General features: G+C 41.1%; 1 protein-coding gene across 2 annotated transcripts in view; it reads right to left on the bottom strand.

Annotated features, from left to right (window-relative positions):
- LOC136425760 (gamma-tubulin complex component 5-like) overlaps nucleotides 1-10,132 on the bottom strand; it is a 56,319-nt gene extending 46,187 nt beyond the window's left edge. For both annotated transcript variants that reach the window (XM_066414702.1, XM_066414703.1), the window contains exon 1: nucleotides 10,019-10,132. In XM_066414702.1, the coding sequence (XP_066270799.1) occupies nucleotides 10,019-10,087 (69 nt within the window). In that variant the 5' untranslated portion in view covers nucleotides 10,088-10,132. The remainder of the gene's footprint in view (nucleotides 1-10,018) is intronic.
- Between the last annotated feature and the right edge of the window lie 9,604 nt (nucleotides 10,133-19,736).

The raw sequence follows: 19,736 nt of genomic DNA, 5'->3' as shown, positions 1-19,736 counted from the left end.
CGGCGTTTTGAGCCAGTTGTACGTTCCATGACCCCCGGGCTTCGGGACTACCTACAATAAAGCTTGTTGCTTGAGTTTACAACTATGTATATTCAATATTTCATCGCATCTATAATTTTCAAGTTTTCTATTTCACTAATATAGAGTTTTTGAACTGATTTTTTACCTGTACCCTTCTGATGGTATGACCTGAAATCAGTTGATTTTAGAGCAAATCCCCCTCGAGTTTTTACGCTATTTTCGATTTTAAAACAAAAAGAAATGTATTGCGTAGAATAAATCAAAATCTGTACTTTAAGGTGGTATATAATTTATTATCAATTTCGAGTGCGAAATGGGCTTCCTGCTAAATCGCGCGATGCCACTTTATCATAGGCGTCGTTTTGATTCTAAAAAAGAACGCGTCAGCCCCGACGCCCATGCCCGTTCCAGAGCGCGCGCGTCAGACCCGCACCGCTATGTTTATGTACCAGTAACCTTAAAACTAAGATAGCCTTTGCGAATTCAGCCAGTCTTCACGCATTAAGTTGCTGTAGGCTTCCTTTGACAATACTGAACAGGCATTTCTGTACCGCAACTTTTGCCAAAAGTCGACTGCACTGAAATCAACTACACCGACGCCTTGCAACATTTTTGGTGTAAAACAGTTGAGAAGGTGACCTCAGTAGAAATGGAATTACAAACCCGTCCAAATTTCAAACCAACAAGATTTTTAGAAGAGTTAACCTAGAAGATTGAAAGATTCTGACGTACTGGTCACTGAAAATAAAATCGAGGGCGTAATGCAATTCCCCCGAAATTCAAATTTGTCAAAAATGTAGCTCAGTACGGCACTGACATGTTCATGATTTCACCATATAACGGATATGAGCACGAACCTAACTAGAATCGTTGTAAAACCCCTAGAAAATGAATGAAATCGAGACCACATGCTATTCCCGTCTGGTACACATAACGCAACATTCATAAAAAGGCCGCCAAACAGGCTCCACGGGGCTGTCAAAGTCGGATGAAATTTCATCTCTCTGCTCTGCAGCGAGAGATTCCTTAGCAACGCGTTGCTAAGGACCGCGGATCGATTCGAACTGCATAGAAAAACTGTTCGATTCGTGTTCTGTGAAGCACATGGCATGCCGGCTGGTAAAAATGCAAAGGCACGCGTCTCCCCTGTTTCGCAGGAAGCCATCCAGCTATCAGCTCCAAGGGAGGTGCCAATTACTAAATTAGCACCCCGCCCTACCGCTCCGATCTTGTCTCGCCGCCCCTCCAACCAAGGAAAAGCCCTTAGCGGCTCGTGTGCCGCTGGCAGAATCGCGCGAAAACGTAAACAATAGCCGAGTCTAGGTCTCCATGTGCACAATATGCGGGGCGGTTCCGGACTATCAGAACAGCCGTAAATGTATCAGATTCCCGGGGAATCTCCTTATTTGGAAGTTAACAGTCCGCGGTTGACCAACACAGAAGCTGTTCTTTGTAAAATATTCCTTTCTCTGTCAGCGCGGGGATAGAATTAATTCTTAACTGTATTTCTGACAAATTTCTAGAGCAAGGTTACGTCATTTTCCCATCCATAACAGCGAATTAATTCACAGAAAATTCATTTTTACAAAGAGAGGAAGATAAAGTTTCAACTTATTTAGAAGCTTCGCCATGATTGGACGATTCGGCTACTGCAAATTTGTGGCGCCGCCCACAAACCGCCGACTTTCCTTTTAGCAGACTTTCTGCCGCCGACGTCGCCATGGTCGCGACTGTCATCAAAGGCTGCCGACTGTCAATCAGCGTCAGCTTTGTGGGAAAACGCGCGAGTTGGATCTCCGTGTGCCAGTCAACAGCGAACCTCCGACGATTTTACGTTCCCTTAACTTTCCCACAGCGATGCTTGTACAAAGTTTTTATTAGACGGAAGTTCCACGTTTTCTGTAGGACGTAGAACAGCGGTTTCGGCTTCCTGGAACGGGCCGGCGGCGTATGTACTTGGGGGAGAGGGGTGACGCGATTTCTTAGACGGGCCAAAGTTCTCTAAATGCCGCGGCAAGGGACTTTCGTATTAGGATTTTCGCCGCCGACCGCCGAGGGAAGATCGCTTCTGCGGCGATTTTTCTGGAAACATGCCGGCGTTGAAGCGTACTATACCAGGAATATCGATTCCTATTTCGCACCGAAGAAAACTTCTGAAGGCGACGATAATTGCGCTTCGACTTAGGACAGCCAGACACAGCCAAAAAAAGGAAAACTGGTATCGACTATTGATATTGTTGAGTAGCTAAATAAACTATTGGTATTGTTGTTTCTGAGTTTCAAGTTGTCTTTCACCAGAAATATTGTATGTCAAGGTCCTGTGGAGAAGTTGATTGACTGCCACGATTGTCATAAATATGACCCTCAAAACTGAAAAAAAAGCCTTCTCAATACCCTAAAATGCAAGAGCTTCCGGGGGGCTTCGCCCCCCTGGGTCCCCCCAACGGGGCTCTGCCCCTGGACCCCGTCGGGGGCTTAAGGCAGCCCCCGAACCCCTGCCCCGATGCTGTGAAAAAAAGCTGGCGAGAACACTGTTACGGTCATTTTAAAATATGGAACCCTAGCCTCTGAAAATAAATATGGCCTTCTGTGTCTATCCTTGCCCCAAAATATAATATTTCCCTGCGTTTGCGGTATCATTTTAAAGGACGGCATCCGCGCTATGCAATATGCTGCTAGTTTTACTCTCACCATCCCTGATAGTGGCAGAGAGTGGCGGCCATGTTTCGCGATTTGTTTACCGAATCATATCGGATATATTTCTGCCGTTTCTGAGATTCTGTGGCCTCAAAACACATATCACAAGGGAAGTTGCGTTATGATTGCTGTTTTTACATGTAACATGTCTTCTGCGAACCATTTATTCTTCCGCCGCGCTGCTGATAGTGGGCAGGAATTATTCCACTGCACTCTACTCTACACGTTTTTTGATCAGCGTGCTTTGGTTTACTCCTTGGGTTTACGATGTAAACAGAGACTGTCAAAGTTATTTATATGAAAATTGTATTCTGAAATGTCAATGTCGTGTCTTATTTTCCAGTTTACTTTGTAGCGTCATAGTGATATCGACCGATATGTTACGAGTGCCGCCAGGATAATTTTTACAAGGCCGTCAAAGTGGCGGGAAAACCAACGCCGCTTGGCCGAAAAATAGCGAATTACGAGCAAAAATACAGAGGAAATACAGGCAGAAAAACCTATACTTTCGATTTTAGGGGGATTCCTGGTTAGCAAAGCCTCAATTTTTCAAAAAATAATAAACGTACCGTCTAAAATAAGAAAGTAATGGGCGGATTTTGAGTCGAAAAAAAATAAACGTACCGGTAGAGAGGTGAGAGTAGCCTACTTTGGACAGTTGCTGTCCATTTTTTCTGGTCTATGTTCTTCAAGTACTCTCACCTCTAAAAATAAACGTACCGGTACGTTTATTCTTTTTTGCCTCAAAATCCGCCCGGTACTTTCTTATTTTAGACGGTACGTTTATTTTTTTTTTCAGAATCATGATCAGGGAATTGGGATAAAATGTCGATGCAGTACTCGAAATACCCGGCACAAGCACAATTTGCTTGTCGCAACTCATTTCTAACTCCTGGTAGCGCCGTGTGCAACCTAGATTTTGAGCTTGAGAACTCTATTTTGCGACAATTTGTAGAAAAAATTGGTCCGAGGAAGCTCGAGCGCTAACTCACAGTCGACTAGTCACCGGTACTACCACACACGCACACACACAAATTTTCAATTGAATCTCGGAAATCGCCGTCCAACCAAATAAAACAATGAGTTAGCGATACTTTTTCATTCTTTTGTACCCATAGTCAACTTGTTTTGATGTGTCTGAAACGTAAAAATCAGTCCGAAAATACGGCAGCGCCCGGCGAGGATACGAGTAAACAAACAAGATGGCGACTGTTTCTGTCCAAACCCCGCTAAATCTCGCGATACCGCGCGAGAGAATGACAACGCCACCTAGCTACATTGGTAAACATTGCAGCTTAATAATTCCAGGATCGTATTCCAGCGAATATTTCAATTATTTCTATGGGCAAAACTAAGTTATTGTTTTGCTGTTTTTGCTGCATTGTGAATTTTCTAAGCTGAAAAGGTTTTATTTTTTTTTTCTTCAATTTTCTTTTTGAAATTTCTATTCTTTTTAAACTTGTAATATTCAGAGTTTTTGTGTCAACAACTGACTATATACTAAGTATATAGTATGTAGAGTAGAGTATAAAGTAGATTTATTCAGCCAGGTAAGAAAGTCTCTTAGATTTATCAAATTGCAGGTAGATTTTTCCAACATTCAATTTTGCATGTAACCAAAAAAATGACTGCAGTTACTTTGGAATTAGACAGCCGTCTTGTTTTACGTTGTAACAATGATTATATTTCCGAACTAAAAGTGTCAAAGGATTTTTTGGCTTTATCTGCTGTCCATTAATATCCCTAATTGCAAATAACAGTGTCAAAGATGCACACATATACCATGAGAACACGTATTAGTAACATAGACATAGCTTACATGTCAATTTTGACATTTTCCGGGGGGTACTTTTATTCCAGGGGGTACTTTTATTAGATTTTGAAGATTTTTCCGGAGGGTACTTATATTCCAGGGGGTACTTCTATTTGAGAGGTTAGATAGAGTATAGCGCTAGAACTTAGTAGATGGGAAAAGACAGAAGTGGACGATAATAGGTAAGCCTAGCACAATTCTACATCATATACATCAGTATAAATACATGCTCGCACGGCGTTAAACTTTAAAGGCAACCCATTGAGTGATAAACTCCGCTCATCACTCGGTTTCTTAAATAAGTGACGATCTCCGCTTGTCACTCGGGTGCCAGACAAGTAGGCTGGTTCAAAGGTCATTCATCACTGGTTACCCACCCAGTATGGTCGTCATTCATCACTAGATCACCAGTAACATAAGTCCCTTTATTTAGTTCTTCTTCTTTTAATTTTGAGGCTTTGGTAGCCTATATACCAGTTGTAAGATTTGGACCGACACGCCTGGGGGTTACTGTAGCCCAGATACTGACGAAATCTTTAGCAGCTGCTGCTCTGGCAAACCATCCTATCAGATTTCTTTGTTTATCCTGTACCCCATCACACCTCTTCTATCTAGTGTAACAATTATTGTACACTTAGATGTTTATCAATAATAGATTTTCTTCCAGTGTTGGTAGAGATGCTTATAACTGTCCCTATCCTCCAACAGTATGATCCAGCCCACCCACAGCTGGTATTGCCACTGACCCAGGTTTTCCTCAAGAAAATTCAATCAGATGCAAAACCCCCATGCACGCCCTTGGGGTCCAAAAAGGGTAGATAGCCAGGGTAGACAGGGACAGCTTTTTCCGCAAACCCGTCAACTTCACATCCCTACTATATTTGTCAGACAACTTATAAGCTCCTGTGTTTTACCGTCCTCTTTAGTCAAGGTTTTAGCTGTAACCTTCTTTGTTTTACATGCTGAGAAAAACACCTAGAGATCATGACGAACCGTATTTTCTCGATTAAAGTACGCACCCCCGATTCGGGCAAAGTTCTGGGCAAATTTACGGTCCTGAAACATAAAATGCAAAACCCAGAATAAAGTACGCACCCCTTCTCCGGGCCGACGCCACAGTTGAAATGTCCCGACCAGTATATGTCTTGACGGCAGTTCCTACCACAAATTACTGTTTTAAAATAGATTTAAGTCGTTTATCATAGTTAACAGGCCACGAGATACGCATCAAGTTTCGTGAGACGTCCAGCAATCTTCCGACCGCGCGGTGGGCGGAGAAACAACGCCCCGCTTTTTCAATGTTCAAAACGCACATGCTGCCATACCCGGATTCTTTACGTTTTGTAACATGTTGTCCGACTTGAGCTGCTACTCAGTGCTGGCATTCCCCACTTGAAGGTCGTAATTATTTTAGAAATTTTGTTTTCCATTATTTCGAATTGTACAAACTTTCACTTTTCATAGCGCACGTGCTATTCCGTAAGTCATTGAATTGAAATACATGAGCTACATGAAGGAGATCCGATATGACGTTAATTTCTGCCTGAAATTGTATAAACATTATGTAATATAGTGTTGAAAAGTTCCATGAAATTTACTCTCATCTCCCAAATAAACATACCCCCCGGAATAAACATACCCCCTGGACAAATCTTCAAAATCTAATAAACGTACCCCCCGGAATAAACATACCCCCCGGAAATTGACCAAATTTACAGATAAACTGTGTCCATATGCATGCTACTTCTGTCCGAAGGAAAGAAGATGATTAGCCGGTTCTCTTTGTTTATTTATTGACTATTTATGCCTGTCTGAGGACCATACCAATTAAGTGTATAACTATTGAACAGAATAACTGTACACATCTTGTTCAAATTATAATATTCCTTGCCGCTTCAAAAAGATATACTGTAGTAGCAATGTTGAAAAAATTGGGCATAGGTTCCCCGCTATGACCCCTAACCAGGGGCCAACGGTGCTTCAAATTCAACAAGTTAAAATGTACATGATCATTGATACATGCATTTTCTGCTTGGAACTTGAAGCAAGTAAATTGTTGTATATACTGACATATAATCAAAACATGAAAAGTAGTTGCCAAACTTCTCAGTTCACTTGGATGGGCAACACTTTGAAAGTCTGCTCTTTTTCTATACAAATGTATCAACATTTAGAAGATGAACAGAAAATTACAATATCCTGAATATATGGTCATCACATGCAGGTATTACTTATATTTTGTAAAAGTCATGATAGAGAAAATGAAGACTATGACAATCACATGTATATGATATAACTTTTTGTCTTTCCCAACTTGCCATTTATCTTCTATGCCTTCCATATAGAAACATAGATTTGTAAACATTACATGCCACAAATCATTGTGTTGTGTCAATGACATTTAATATCATATAATATCAAAGACAATATTATATAATGTTCTTGGCTTTTGTTGTTGCAATCCAAATGATTTAAAATCTAAAAATTACCCTTGTATGTATCATTTTGAGAAACTAAATTGTCAACAAATTTGTGAGAAACCTCCCGAAGGTTTGTTACAATTTTGCCACAAACTACAGGGTTCTCATGTTACATGAAAGGGTGAGCTATAGACAGTGGCGGCGCCACAGACAGAAAGGGGCGGGGCTAACAGAACGTACACTCATGTTCTTAGAAACCTACGGCATTCTGTCTGTAGGGGAGTGATCTTTCTTCAAGCATTTTTTAGTGATAATAATGGTGACTAGATTGCAATTGTTTTTTTTAGATAGACTAAGGTATTAAAAGTCTTTTTGCAAAAGTGCAAAAACACATTTCTGACAAAGGCAAAGGACTTTTATTTGTAGATCAAAAAGAGTTGTTTCCCCTTCTTTGAAGTGAGATCTTCCAAAACAAAACATTCCCACGGACTGTTACTGCCGGGTGCGTTACTGTGGCGCTTTTCGAAGGGCTAAATTTTCATGTTTGCGGTAGGATTGAAATGTTTTGATATACTTTCAAAGTAATTATAAAGTTTTTGATGCTAAGACACAGTTTTTTGTGGTGTTATTTTTATATTTTCATTTTGGGAAAGACTGTATCTCACGTGAGTAGAGTAATGTATTACATGCGTAACGTTACTTGAAACACTTTGCGCCGCTGACATATATTGGTTTCTGGTCAGCATGCTTTGGTTTACGATGTAATGAGACTGCTAAAGTTGTTCATATAAAAAGAATTGCATTTCAAAACGTCAGTGCGGCGTCTTATTTTCGCCCAATAACAACGTTGACTTTGAAGTGTTATAGAGATCGACCGATACGTTACGAGTTCCACCAGGATTTCCCAAAGGCCGGGTCATAGCGGCAGGGAAAATTTGCCGCTTGGCCGGAAAATAATGAATTATGAGCAAAATTGCCGGGGAAATATTGGCAGGAAAACCCAAACTTTGAATTTTAAGGGGATCCCTGGTTAGCAAAACTCAAATTTTCAAAAAAATAATAAACGTACTGTCCAAAATAAGAACGTACTGGGTGGATTTTGAGGCTGAAAAAAATAAACGTACCGGTACGTTTATTTGGGAGATGAGAGTACACGCACGATATACAAAACAGCATGTAATGGTTGGTTGAAATACTCAAGTTAGTTTGTGAAAGTAAGGGAGAAAACATACGGCCTGTGAGTGTGAACTTCCGGGTTGCGAGGCCGGCGTATTTTCTCAATACAAAGCACATTGGAAACGATTGATGTATTACTAGTACGTGGGACCGCGCATGTTTTGTAAAAGTAAAGACAAGCCGCTTTTTGCGACCCGCCAAACATTAGCAGGTGCCCTAGAAGCGCTGCGGGAACGCTCAGTAAACTGTATAAAGAGCAGCGGGCGGTTTGTTCCCGATGGCTTTTGTTTACCTGCTGACATTGACATGGGAATACTACGATCACGCACGTATGATTCAAGCCTAGCCCGGCCATCTAAATATGGTAAATTTATGAAAACGTCACACGCACTTTTCAAAACAGCCAGTGACAGTGCCGGGCTGGCAGACGGTTGCTATGGACTGGTGGTTGCTAGTACAGTAATGATGGACGGCGGCACCCTCTGTTCGGTATTAAGGGCGTGATCAACGTATCATTTTTCCACAAGCCGTCAGAACTTGCCGTGGGAAAGGGTTTTTTTTATGATAAATTAGCGATAATTGTGCGAACTGTTGCAATAATTTTAATGCCGCGATACAACTAGTAACCGGAGGATTTTTTAATCATCTTCGACGCTATTTCTTCACACAAGGGATTGGATATTGGAAACAAGATGTGGATATCGTGGCCAGGATTGAACGCTACTTGGCGGGACTAGTGTTGTGCTGGCGTAGCTTCCATGTCGCTTCAACAATCTTCGTCGATTACAGCGGTGCCTTCTGTACTCTTGGAAAGATATTGAAAATACCTAGGACGCTATACAGAGGGTACATAGCTTCGCACTCTGTGACATTTAACGGTGGTATTATTCAAAGGTTTGAACAAATAATTATTTATTTAATAATTATAATTATTTGCGTACATTTTAAATCTTACCATTCATAAATCTTCTTCCAATAAACTTACGTTGCCGGTGAATCTTTTCGGGGTCCTTTGGCCCTGGGATCGGCAGGGTCCCGAACCATCCCTGCGGTATGACTCCGTGCGCCGGGTGCTAAGTACGATGACTTGTAGTGTAGTACGGAACGTATCTATTTTTCGTGTTGATATCGATAATACACAAACGAAACGCTGTTGTTTATTGAAGTTCAACTTTATTTTTATGCATCAACATTCTTATCTAAACGTTTTATGGATGAATCGGTGTTACTCGAAGCTCCCCGGTCCGTGTTCTGGCTATTTGAGGTTCTGCACCGATTTGTCCGGACTGTGACGTCAAATAAAGTACGCACCCTCGCTTTGGCGATGGCTCGAGACACTTTTTGGATTTTGAAAAGTTCTAAAAGTGCGTACTTTAATCGAGAAAATACGGTACATCCTTTTCCGGTACCCAGCAATCTGCATTCTGGGAAGTGTGAAATAGGTGAATTCGCTTCCGCCGTGCCAATGTCGATCTAGTTGAGACTTGAACTGTTTCGATGGAGACTCTCACTCTCCGGTAGCCTTAGTACGGTAACATAGGGAGTTCCAAGTGTTTATTGTCCTCGCAAGCACTAAACACATGTGCTCTAACTTGTTCTTGTTACTTCGTTACCCTTTACTCCGGTATTTTTGCATTATGGACTATGATAAATTACCATAGTCCATAATAAATCAAGGTCCATTATGGGTTATGGACTATTAGTAGGAATAGGAATTAAACACAACATGTATTAAAGAATCCTCAGGGTACGTAAACAACAACAACCCCCCTCCCCCAACTGCAGTCGGGGGCCTACTTCACCGGCAAGCCGGAACGACCACCAAGGTCGTGGGAAGACAAACCAGCGGTGCCTGAGGGTTGTCAGGAATGAACAGTTCTGAGATCCTTACCTGAAAGCCCGTGGTACACCTGATGAGAGCCTTAGCATCCTTTTCAAACTCTTTCCGCCAGGCCGCCATTTTTCTTCTGATGCACTATGGGAAGGGAGAAATACACTGCGTGAGATTCATCACTACACGCGAGGAAGGCACGCTCCGTGTATTTCTTCAGTTCAGTTCCATTAAGGTCGTAATCAGACTCTAGATGACGTGTTTACAAGTTACGATCTAAAGTGGGAAGTCCTCGATCGGGATAGCCGGCTAAAGAAACTGTAACGATTCGTAATGGGAAGTCTTGGGCCGCAAATTTCAAATGTTGTAAAAATGATGGACTAATGTAAAACAAGTTAGGACCAGCAAGGAGGTTAAAATAGGATCCTATTTCAACCTCCTTGGGACTAGCGTTAAGCATTTGCACTTTAACAGCAAATGCAGACATGTTTGCTCCCAAGTGTCAATATTCTGGAGGAGACAGCACTGGCCACATATGTGGTTTATACTGTTTATCATACAGTAAACTTGATCAACTATCATCTTTATGACACCATGTTGAAGGACCATAAATGACAATAAGTGAAACACATCTTGATAGCAAAAATTTAGGACACTGAAAAAAGCTTCGAAGAGAACCATCTGTACAGATTAGACCATAATAGACATCAAGAAAGTGCTGACTTGAAACAGCCTGAGTTAGTGGCACTATTCTACCAAATGAATCTGCGCGCGTTATTTGAGCACGGGAAAAGTAAACAAACGGTAAGTGGACAGCGCGGGAAAGGCTTAACAATGGCGTCCCCAATCGAAAGCAGCGTTGAGTCATCTGAGTTGGCGGAGAGAGGCTCTCCTCGGTGAAATCCGTCGATATATATGCATGACACAAGTAGATAATATTGTTGTGGACATAGTACACTTAGACTTGATATCAGCCTGTACAGAGTAAAGTATTGTTCTGTTACGAACCAAGTGCACGGAATAATGTGTGTACTTCGTAAGACGGGTCAAGTGTGACATTACAGATTAGGTGAGCAGAACTAAAGCGTGAACGTCGTATATCGTGTTTCTTTTTGAGCTCCAGTGCAATTTATATACGCCTCGAGATATGACGTGTGCCCACCAGGAACCTGCCTAATGCCCGACCGTCTTTCGCGGGGCATTCGGCAGGGCCCTGTCGGACCCCACAGGGGTCACTACAAGGCACAGTCAGAGCAACTGACGGGTACCTGTCGGATACCTGCCAACGAAGGTGACAAACTTTTACAAAAATTCCACCCACTGGAGCACCCCGGGACCCCAGCAGGGCAGCGTGAGGGAAACTTTTAATTGTGACCACGACAGCCGGTGCCCCCCAGACAATGGAACAGTGACTATCCGATCACAGCAAGTAGGACAGATATAACAACAATCTTTATTGACACAACAAAAGTACAGCGACTCTCGTAAGGTCTACTTAATCTATACATACATACATACATGCCAATAAACAAAGTTCATACTAATGAGTTTGTTTATATACAATCATATGGAATAGGGCAACATACTGAAATTTAGCGTGTTGTATACTTATGCATTACTTGTTCTTATTTCCAAACATTCTTTGATGTATATACCTATTTGAACACAGTAAGGATTATCTCCTCTCAGTATGTAATCAAATCTATCAACAGAGTGGAGCATATTGAATTCACTTGAACAAGTGGAAATAAAGGTGAACAGCTTGGAGCGTTTATCCTCATACATGTATCTTGAACAATTCATGATAAAGTGGCGTTCGTCTTCAATTTCATTTGGGCAGAATGGACAAAACCTTTCATCACTGGGAATTTTACGATACCTTCCGGTTTCAATGTTCAATTTATGACTAGATATTCTTATCTTTGTTATTGCTTTACGAATTTCGAAATTATGTACGCTTGTAAGGTACTTTTCTTGTCCGTATATTTTCTTTAAAGCGGAATAGACAGACAGTTTTGAATTGTTTTTAATAGAACTATGCCAATCTTGTATGTATATATCCTGCAGACGTTGTCGTAACTGATTGATTAACATGTCAGTCTGATATAGTCTAGGGTTTGTCCATACATGTCCAAAACCGTTATAGTTAAGAATATCATTAACATGGTTCACCCAGTCATGATCACCAGAATGTAGAACGTCGTATGCTTCATGTAATAGGGTATCTTGGGGTAAATTTAATAAACGGTGCCAGTATTTGATAAGTTGGATCTCGGCATTAATTTTGATTGGGAATATTCCTAATTCGCCACGGATGCCGTCATTGGACGATTTTCTATGTACTCCGAGTAAAAATTTCTGGAAATTCATATAAATGGTATCAAATTCTGGGATATGTGGAGGAAGATATAAATTTTCAATTAGTAAGTTGTCTTCTTCTAATTTAAGACCTGACGCCAGCCGGAGTAATTTATCTTTGTCTATTTTTGTCTTTAAATGAATCACATAAGAGTGGGTGGAGTCCGAACAAACACTTTTCTATACCCCGTATCTGCCTGAAGTATTCTAGTCAAGCGGAACGGATTATAGCATGGTGTCTATGGCAGGGCAGTGGCACATGCCATTAATTATAGGGGCGCAATTACGACATTGCATTGACGATAAAAGTAGTTACGGTGTAACAAAGACATTGTACATCACCACGCCCAACCAGGCAAACGATATGTCAAGTTACACACCAATAACGGGATCGTGAGTTCTAGCTGCGAACGCGCGAACAAAAGCATTTCCAATACTCCCAGAAGGAGGTCACACCTTCTTCCCGGAGTAATGATAATATATGTTGTGTCTAATTCCTATTCCTGCTAATAATCCATAACCCATAATGGACCTTGATTTATTATGGGCTATGGTAATTTATCATAGTCCATAATGCAAAAATACCAATGTAACGGGTAACGAAGCAACAAGAACAATTTAGAGCACAAGTCGTGTGTTTATAGCCTCCTGTGCAGGCCTCCTATAACGCGCGACATATATATGTATCTACGTAGATAACGCGCGGACCCCTCGGCTATACAACTCCCTCGGCTGCACAACTCCCTTGCCGGCATAAGAGCTCCCCCCTCCCCCAATATATATGTCGCGCGTTTTAGGAGGCCTACACAGGAGGCTAATGTGTTTAGTGCAAGGACAATAAACACTTGGAACTCCCTAGGCTACCGGAGAGTGTAGTCTCCAGCGAAACAGTTCAAGTCTCAACTAGATCGAGATGTAGATGTAGACATTGGAAGGAGCTAAATATGCACGAGCACGGCGGAAGTGAATAGAGCAGTCCACAACAGGCGCTGCCTTCCTCGACTGAAGATGGTACAAATTAAAGGTATAACTACGGGCCTTGTGAAAAAAGTGATTATCACTCGGTGTCCAACCACTTGGTCCAACGCTGGTTGTGTCACCGATGTTGTGCCCTTGGGAAAGGCACTTTACACGACTTTCCTCACTTCACTCAGGTGAAAATGAGTACCTAGTGTAACGGACCATTTCTGGCCTGTCCCCCACCTCTAGGTGAATCTCCGGTGATAGCTCAAGGAGCACTCACAGACAGGACATCTTCATGCCATGAGCTCTTTATTCATGTCTCTTCCCGTCTACTAGTAAATAGTTACCTTCCCTTCCCGTTGAACCGTCGGGGACCGTGAGTCGTTTCTTTCTTTCTTTCCTGATTTCTTCTCTAACATTGGACACTTTCACTTTTAGCACGTCTTGTGACTGTCTAATGTCGCACATGTCCTTCTGCATAGTTACGGAGGTGATTTGTAGCGAAGTAATGGTCTCTTCTAGGGTGTGCACTCTTTTGCGTAGTCTTGCGTTTTCTTCACGGAGATTTCGCAGCTCTGCTTCATCCTTCTTTGGGACAGGTTTGACAGCATCAAGCTTCTTCATAATGGTATCTAAATGTAGTTGACTTGACACTTGTGCTTCAAATTTGTTAGCATTGATCTTTGTATTTGCCAAGCATGATTCAAATTCTATCAAAGCCCTTTGTAATTCATCCAACTTCGCGGGAGAGGCTGACAGGAACTTGTTACCTTCTGTTTCACCGACGGCGCTCCTGCTTGCGGCATTTGTTTCAGCGGTGTCAACATTTGCATCAGAAATGTTACGATCTTTTGAGATGTCCGATGCTGTTGTTTTATCTGTTATTGTTGGGTGATCACTAAATGGCGACTTGGCCATTTTGTTTTCAAGTGGCAGTTTGGATGACGGTTTGGCTCTTGGAACATTACAATTTATACGGGTCTGCCTTTTTACCGGAATGCCCCGGAATGCCCTTTTTACACCGGAATGCCCCGGAATGCCCATAAATGAGGATGAATTCTACAGGAATACATCATACTTTGATGAGTAAACAGGTTAATTGCTGTATTTTAGCATGAAATGATTTATATGGCCCAAGGAACGGGAAATCACTAGAAATTAGTGATGGTCATTGGCGTCGGCCCACCGCCAGTCGCCATGTTTGTTTTTATTGCGGATTCCAATGTTTGTTAAGCGAGAAATGCACAGACAGGAGGTGAAATTTTGCAAATAAAGTATGCTTTGGTAAGTTAACATCGCAGGTTGCTATACTTTGGTATAAGATAACGTCGCGTCGCTAAGAAGCATATCGGAATAAACAATATGGCGGACCCTGTTGAACGAGGGAGTGTCCAGTCTTTGAAGGAATTTCTCAACCTTCACATGTGAGCTTTTAGATTTATAACTCATCATTTCATAGACATCTCACCGCATTAAGTAGCTGAATGCAGCACCAATTCGCGACGTCGGTAGCGTGGATTTTGCCCGTTTGGGTTGGCAAATTTGGTCTTTGAATTCCTCCGACTGTCTGGTCCGTTCTCTTTTCAATTAGAAGCGCATTGCTCTTCACTGACATACGAACTCAAAATTGTAGCTTATCTGCTTATTTCTTATGGATTGTACTGTATATTCTAAAATTCTGTGGCTTTCTATTTTGTTTCCACCGGTCAAAAGTTCTAAATTGTTACTTAATTTGTTACTGTTCAAATTTTCGCGCGTTAGCAAATCTGCATAGGGCACTATTGTAATTCCTTATCTCTCCTACGCCCTCTATTGTAATATCTATTATAATTGTTATTTGATGACTGACATACCACATAGGCAATGTTTGCGTTATAATCAATGGCCTCCAAACGCTAACCTTGCGACCACCTTAATAATTTCTATTTTGTATCAGTGAACTGTATCTGTTCAACATGTTTTGTTGTTACCAATGTACCTAGCCCAGTGTGGCAAACATGTGCAATAAAGGTATTCTTCTTCTTTATTCTTCCCTTATGAGAGCGTAGCTTCATTACACTTAAAATATCATAATCATATCGCCCAGTAATGTCTAAAAGTTCCGAGGATCCTATATACGTTATCTTACATGTATGTATGCCCAAATACAGCAACCTGGAATGATAACTTACCAAAGCATACTGTATTTCCGAAATTTCACCTCCCTTTATGTGTATTTCTGGGATCAAGAAATCACTAGAAATTCAAGGCGATCGGCGATAGTTCCCCGGCCAGTCACTATAGTTGTTTTCATTGTGGATCACAATGTTTGTTTTAGTAGCTGTATCTTAAGTTCCAAAGGTTTAAAAGCTCTATTTGCAATCAAACAGTCACTGCATAAAACCAATGCCCCAGTATCTGTTAAAAACAAACTTTTTGATACCTGTGTAAAACCTTTTCTACTCTATGGCTCAGAAATTTGGGGGTCAGTTAAAGGTTCTAAATTCTGTCCCATCGAATCCGTTCATCTCAAATTCTGCAAACAGTCCCTAAATGTTCCCAGATCGGCCAGTAACCTTGCGTCAAGGGCGGAGTTAGGGAGGTACCCAATTCAAGTTGAAGCATCCCTTAACGCCATCAAACATTTCCTCAGAATGCGCCAGAACGTGCCAGCTGACAGTCTACAAGCGGACGCCCTTTCATGTCAATTTCTGCTAGATTTTAATGGTAAAAGATGCTGGGCGTCCGGTGTTCGTAAGATACCAGAAGGGTGTGGTTTTGCCTTCGTTTGGAGCCCCCAGGTATCGATATCCCTGGGAACAAACATGACTCCTATCATCAATTCCATTAGCCAACATTTGAAAGATATTTACACTCAAACATTCTCAGCCGAAATTCACAATGATAATAGAGAGAAATCTTATAGTAATACATTACGAACTTACCGACTTTTTAAGTCCCTATATAAGGAAGAAGAATATCTATCTATAAACAACATACAGCATAGAGTAGCTGTCACTAAATTCAGGATTAGTTGTCACAAGTTACATATTGAAACAGGAAGGCACAACCGCACGCTTCTAGAACATAGACTTTGCCAATATTGTAATTTAAATCAAATAGAAGATGATCGGCACTTCATTTTAGATTGTAAACTTTACGATATAGACAGAAATGTTCTTTTCAAATGTATTAATGAGAAATTCCCATACTTTGAATATGTAAACGCAACGGATAAATTCATATCTTTGTTGCGTCTAGACAAACCTTGTATAAGAAACATGATCTGTTCATATATCTACACATGTACAAAGAAGCGAGAAGAAGTTGACTCTACTGGATTAGCTAATAGCCTATCACTTTCGTCTACCATGTATGTTTACACAATGTACTGTATATATTTCACTGTATATGTCACTTACATGTTAGTTAGGTTTATGTTAAACGACCTGTATCTAGCCCCTCGGGGCACGAACATACAATAAAGGTCTTCATTCATTCATTCATTCATTCATTCATTCATAATATGAATGAATTATATGAATGAATTACCATAGTGCCCTATGCAGATTTGCTAACGCGCGAAAATTTGAACAGTAACAAATTATGTAACAATTTAGAACTTTTGACCGACGGAAAAAATTAGAAAGCCACAGAATTTTAGAATATACAGTACAATCCATAAGAAATAAGCAGATATGCTACAATTTCGAGTTCGTATGCCAGTGAAGAGCAATGCGCTTCTTACTGAAAAGAGAACGGACCAGACAGTCGGAGGAATTCAAAGACCAAATTTGCCAACCCAAACGGGCAAAATCCACGCTACCGACGTCGCGAATTGGTGCTGCATTCTGCTACTTAATGCGGTGAGATGTCTATGAAATGATGAGTTATAAATCTAAAAGCTCACATGTGAAGGTTGAGAAATTCCTTCAAAGACTGGACACTCCCTCGTTCAACAGGGTCCGCCATATTGTTTATTATCTTCGCCGAGTACTATAGTACTCGGGGTAGATTATGTTTTCGGTTGATCCAGCTGTTTGGTGGGTCTGTATGTATGTTAAGAGCATAACTCAAGAAACCTTTGATGAATCTTTATGATTTTTGGTAGGTGTGTAGTGGTTGTGCACAGGAAGGTCAAGTTTAAAAATGGTTTACCTTGCGTTTTTGAACAGTACTGCAGCGGACTTTTAATTTTTGTGCGTTTGTATGTAGGCGAAAAAAGTGACGGAAACGTTAATGGATCTTCATGATTTTTTGCAGGTGTGTAGATGTTGTGGAAACAGAGATCAAGTTCAAAAATGGTTCTGGCATTTTCCGTCGGTACTGCAGCGGGCTTTGTGTGGATGTGTAATTCTTGTGGACAACATAACTCAAGAAGCTGTTGATGGATCTGTATGATATTTAGTGGATGGGTAGGGTTTACGAAAAGGAAGGTCAAGTTCGATAATGGGCCTTCTAGCAAGTACTTAAGGTACTGCAGCGGAGCTTCAAAATTTAGTGGCATATTTTCTGAAAGTGCTATGGTCATGATATTTGTGTGGTAGATAGTTCATGCCACAAGAAGTAAGTTCTGTAAGTTTGGGCCCCCTAGCGGCTTGTTTAGAACTGCAGTGGGTGTTTTTGTTTTGACATTCGGACACGTATTACTTGAGAAGGGGTGAAGAGATTGTCGTGAAGTTTTGTATGTGGAGAGCTCAGATGGTGCTTCACACAATCGGTGTCAAATTATAGAAAACAGGAGCTAATTTGCATAATTAGTAAGGATAATTGTAAATCCATTACATTCCATAATGGGGCGTGTGACAGTGTTCCCGAAACAGGCCAGCAGAAGGCCTTGCCTAGAAGTGTAAATAAACAGATGGTGTACATAAATAAACAAATGGGGCAGTCTCACTACAATTCAAACAAATGTGTGGGTCCGGTTTTTTTTAAAGTGTTCAGTTTCTGCATTTTTGTCAAACACACGGTTGGAGACATAAAGGAAAGGGAACCAAATAGAAAGCCTTACAAAACACCTAAAAACATGTGAATAACCAGCCGGACCAACTCCTCTGCTCAGAGAGTACACTGCTAGGTATTACCTAGCACCGTATGGAAAAGTAACATGTAGTATGTCTTGCAAAATGTGTATGATATGGAATAAAGATTTATTCTATTCATATATATTGACTGTACCATCTAATTATAACTTTCAATTTTTTTGATGACCAGTTATAACATATATCAGCACACTATACACATATACTAGTCCTGTACCACCTAATGAGTTTTATCCCTATCTAGACTGGACTCATTCTCCCCCCCCCCCCCCCCCCATCAAGTTTATGTTACGTGTTACATCGTTGCTTTGGTTACCCAAAACAACTATCGGCTGACATTTGTTTTGGGTAACCAAAGCAACGATGTAACACGTAACCTGATTGGTTGATAGCTTCCCAGCGTTCTTTGCGCACTGCTTCCGATGAGGGGGAGCAGGTGACGTCGCTATAACCATATGCAGCGGCCCATTTTACCAGGGCCGCTTACGCTCGCGATGTAACGTCGAGCGATAGGTGGTCCTGGTTTACGAGGGTGACAACACCATGAAAGTGACTGAACTAATCAGAAATCACACCTGGCCAGCCTGTGTAATTAGCACATATATGATAAATTCTATGAAAAGTCTAAGCAAGGGGGATAGGCCGCGGTCCTGAACAGAACCCCACATACTAAAACAAACGTAGAACGGGCTGATAGTTAGGTCCGCAGAACTGAACACAGCTGAGCCACTTTCCAATAGTTGTGCATTATTTTTTGCTCTACAGAAAACTGAGATTATACTACCTTGGACCAATGAGGTTTTTCTTGGACAAAACATTGCGAGGACTGATTTCAGAAAGAGCATATTATCCAGCTATTTAAGTTGAAGACCTACATTGATAGGTAAACAAGAATCATGTGGGATTTTAGGCTTGGGGAAGTAGGACAAATCACACCATCTCTTATAGAATATAGCCAACTGCTTTATTTAGCAGAGTCTGACTTGAATCTTGTACCTGCAGCCATGGCCAGGCATGACTATTGTCAACTGTGGAAAAATATGTCTTAGAATGTTTGATAAGTTAACTGTTGACAAATGTGTTAATCAAACTTGCGATGTAATGAATTGATTTGATACTGAAACAAATTCACACAGGTGGAAAAGCACTAAATGTGCCTTCCTTGTTGCAAGAAAGAGGGGAAGTAAATTACCTCTTGGGTAGGATGTAACTAAGTAAAAGCAAGGAGGTTCTATATAAAACCACCTTGGTAAAGCAGAGGTCCTGTGAAAGCGAAAAATACTGATTTTTCTTTTTTTTAGATTGACAGTTCAGCTTAGCTGTCCATGATTTAGGCACCGTACATCTAAGTTTGATAGGAGCACAGTGCTCCCACTAGAAAACATCTCCAGACATAATTTTAAAGTAAATGCCAGCGCTCTAGGAAGGACGGAATT

The sequence above is a fragment of the Branchiostoma lanceolatum genome, chromosome 19, assembly GCF_035083965.1.
Source record: "Branchiostoma lanceolatum isolate klBraLanc5 chromosome 19, klBraLanc5.hap2, whole genome shotgun sequence".
Taxonomy (NCBI): Eukaryota; Metazoa; Chordata; class Leptocardii; order Amphioxiformes; family Branchiostomatidae; genus Branchiostoma; species Branchiostoma lanceolatum.
Note: the sequence above shows the minus strand (reverse complement) of the source record. Positions and strands in the feature narration are given on the sequence as shown.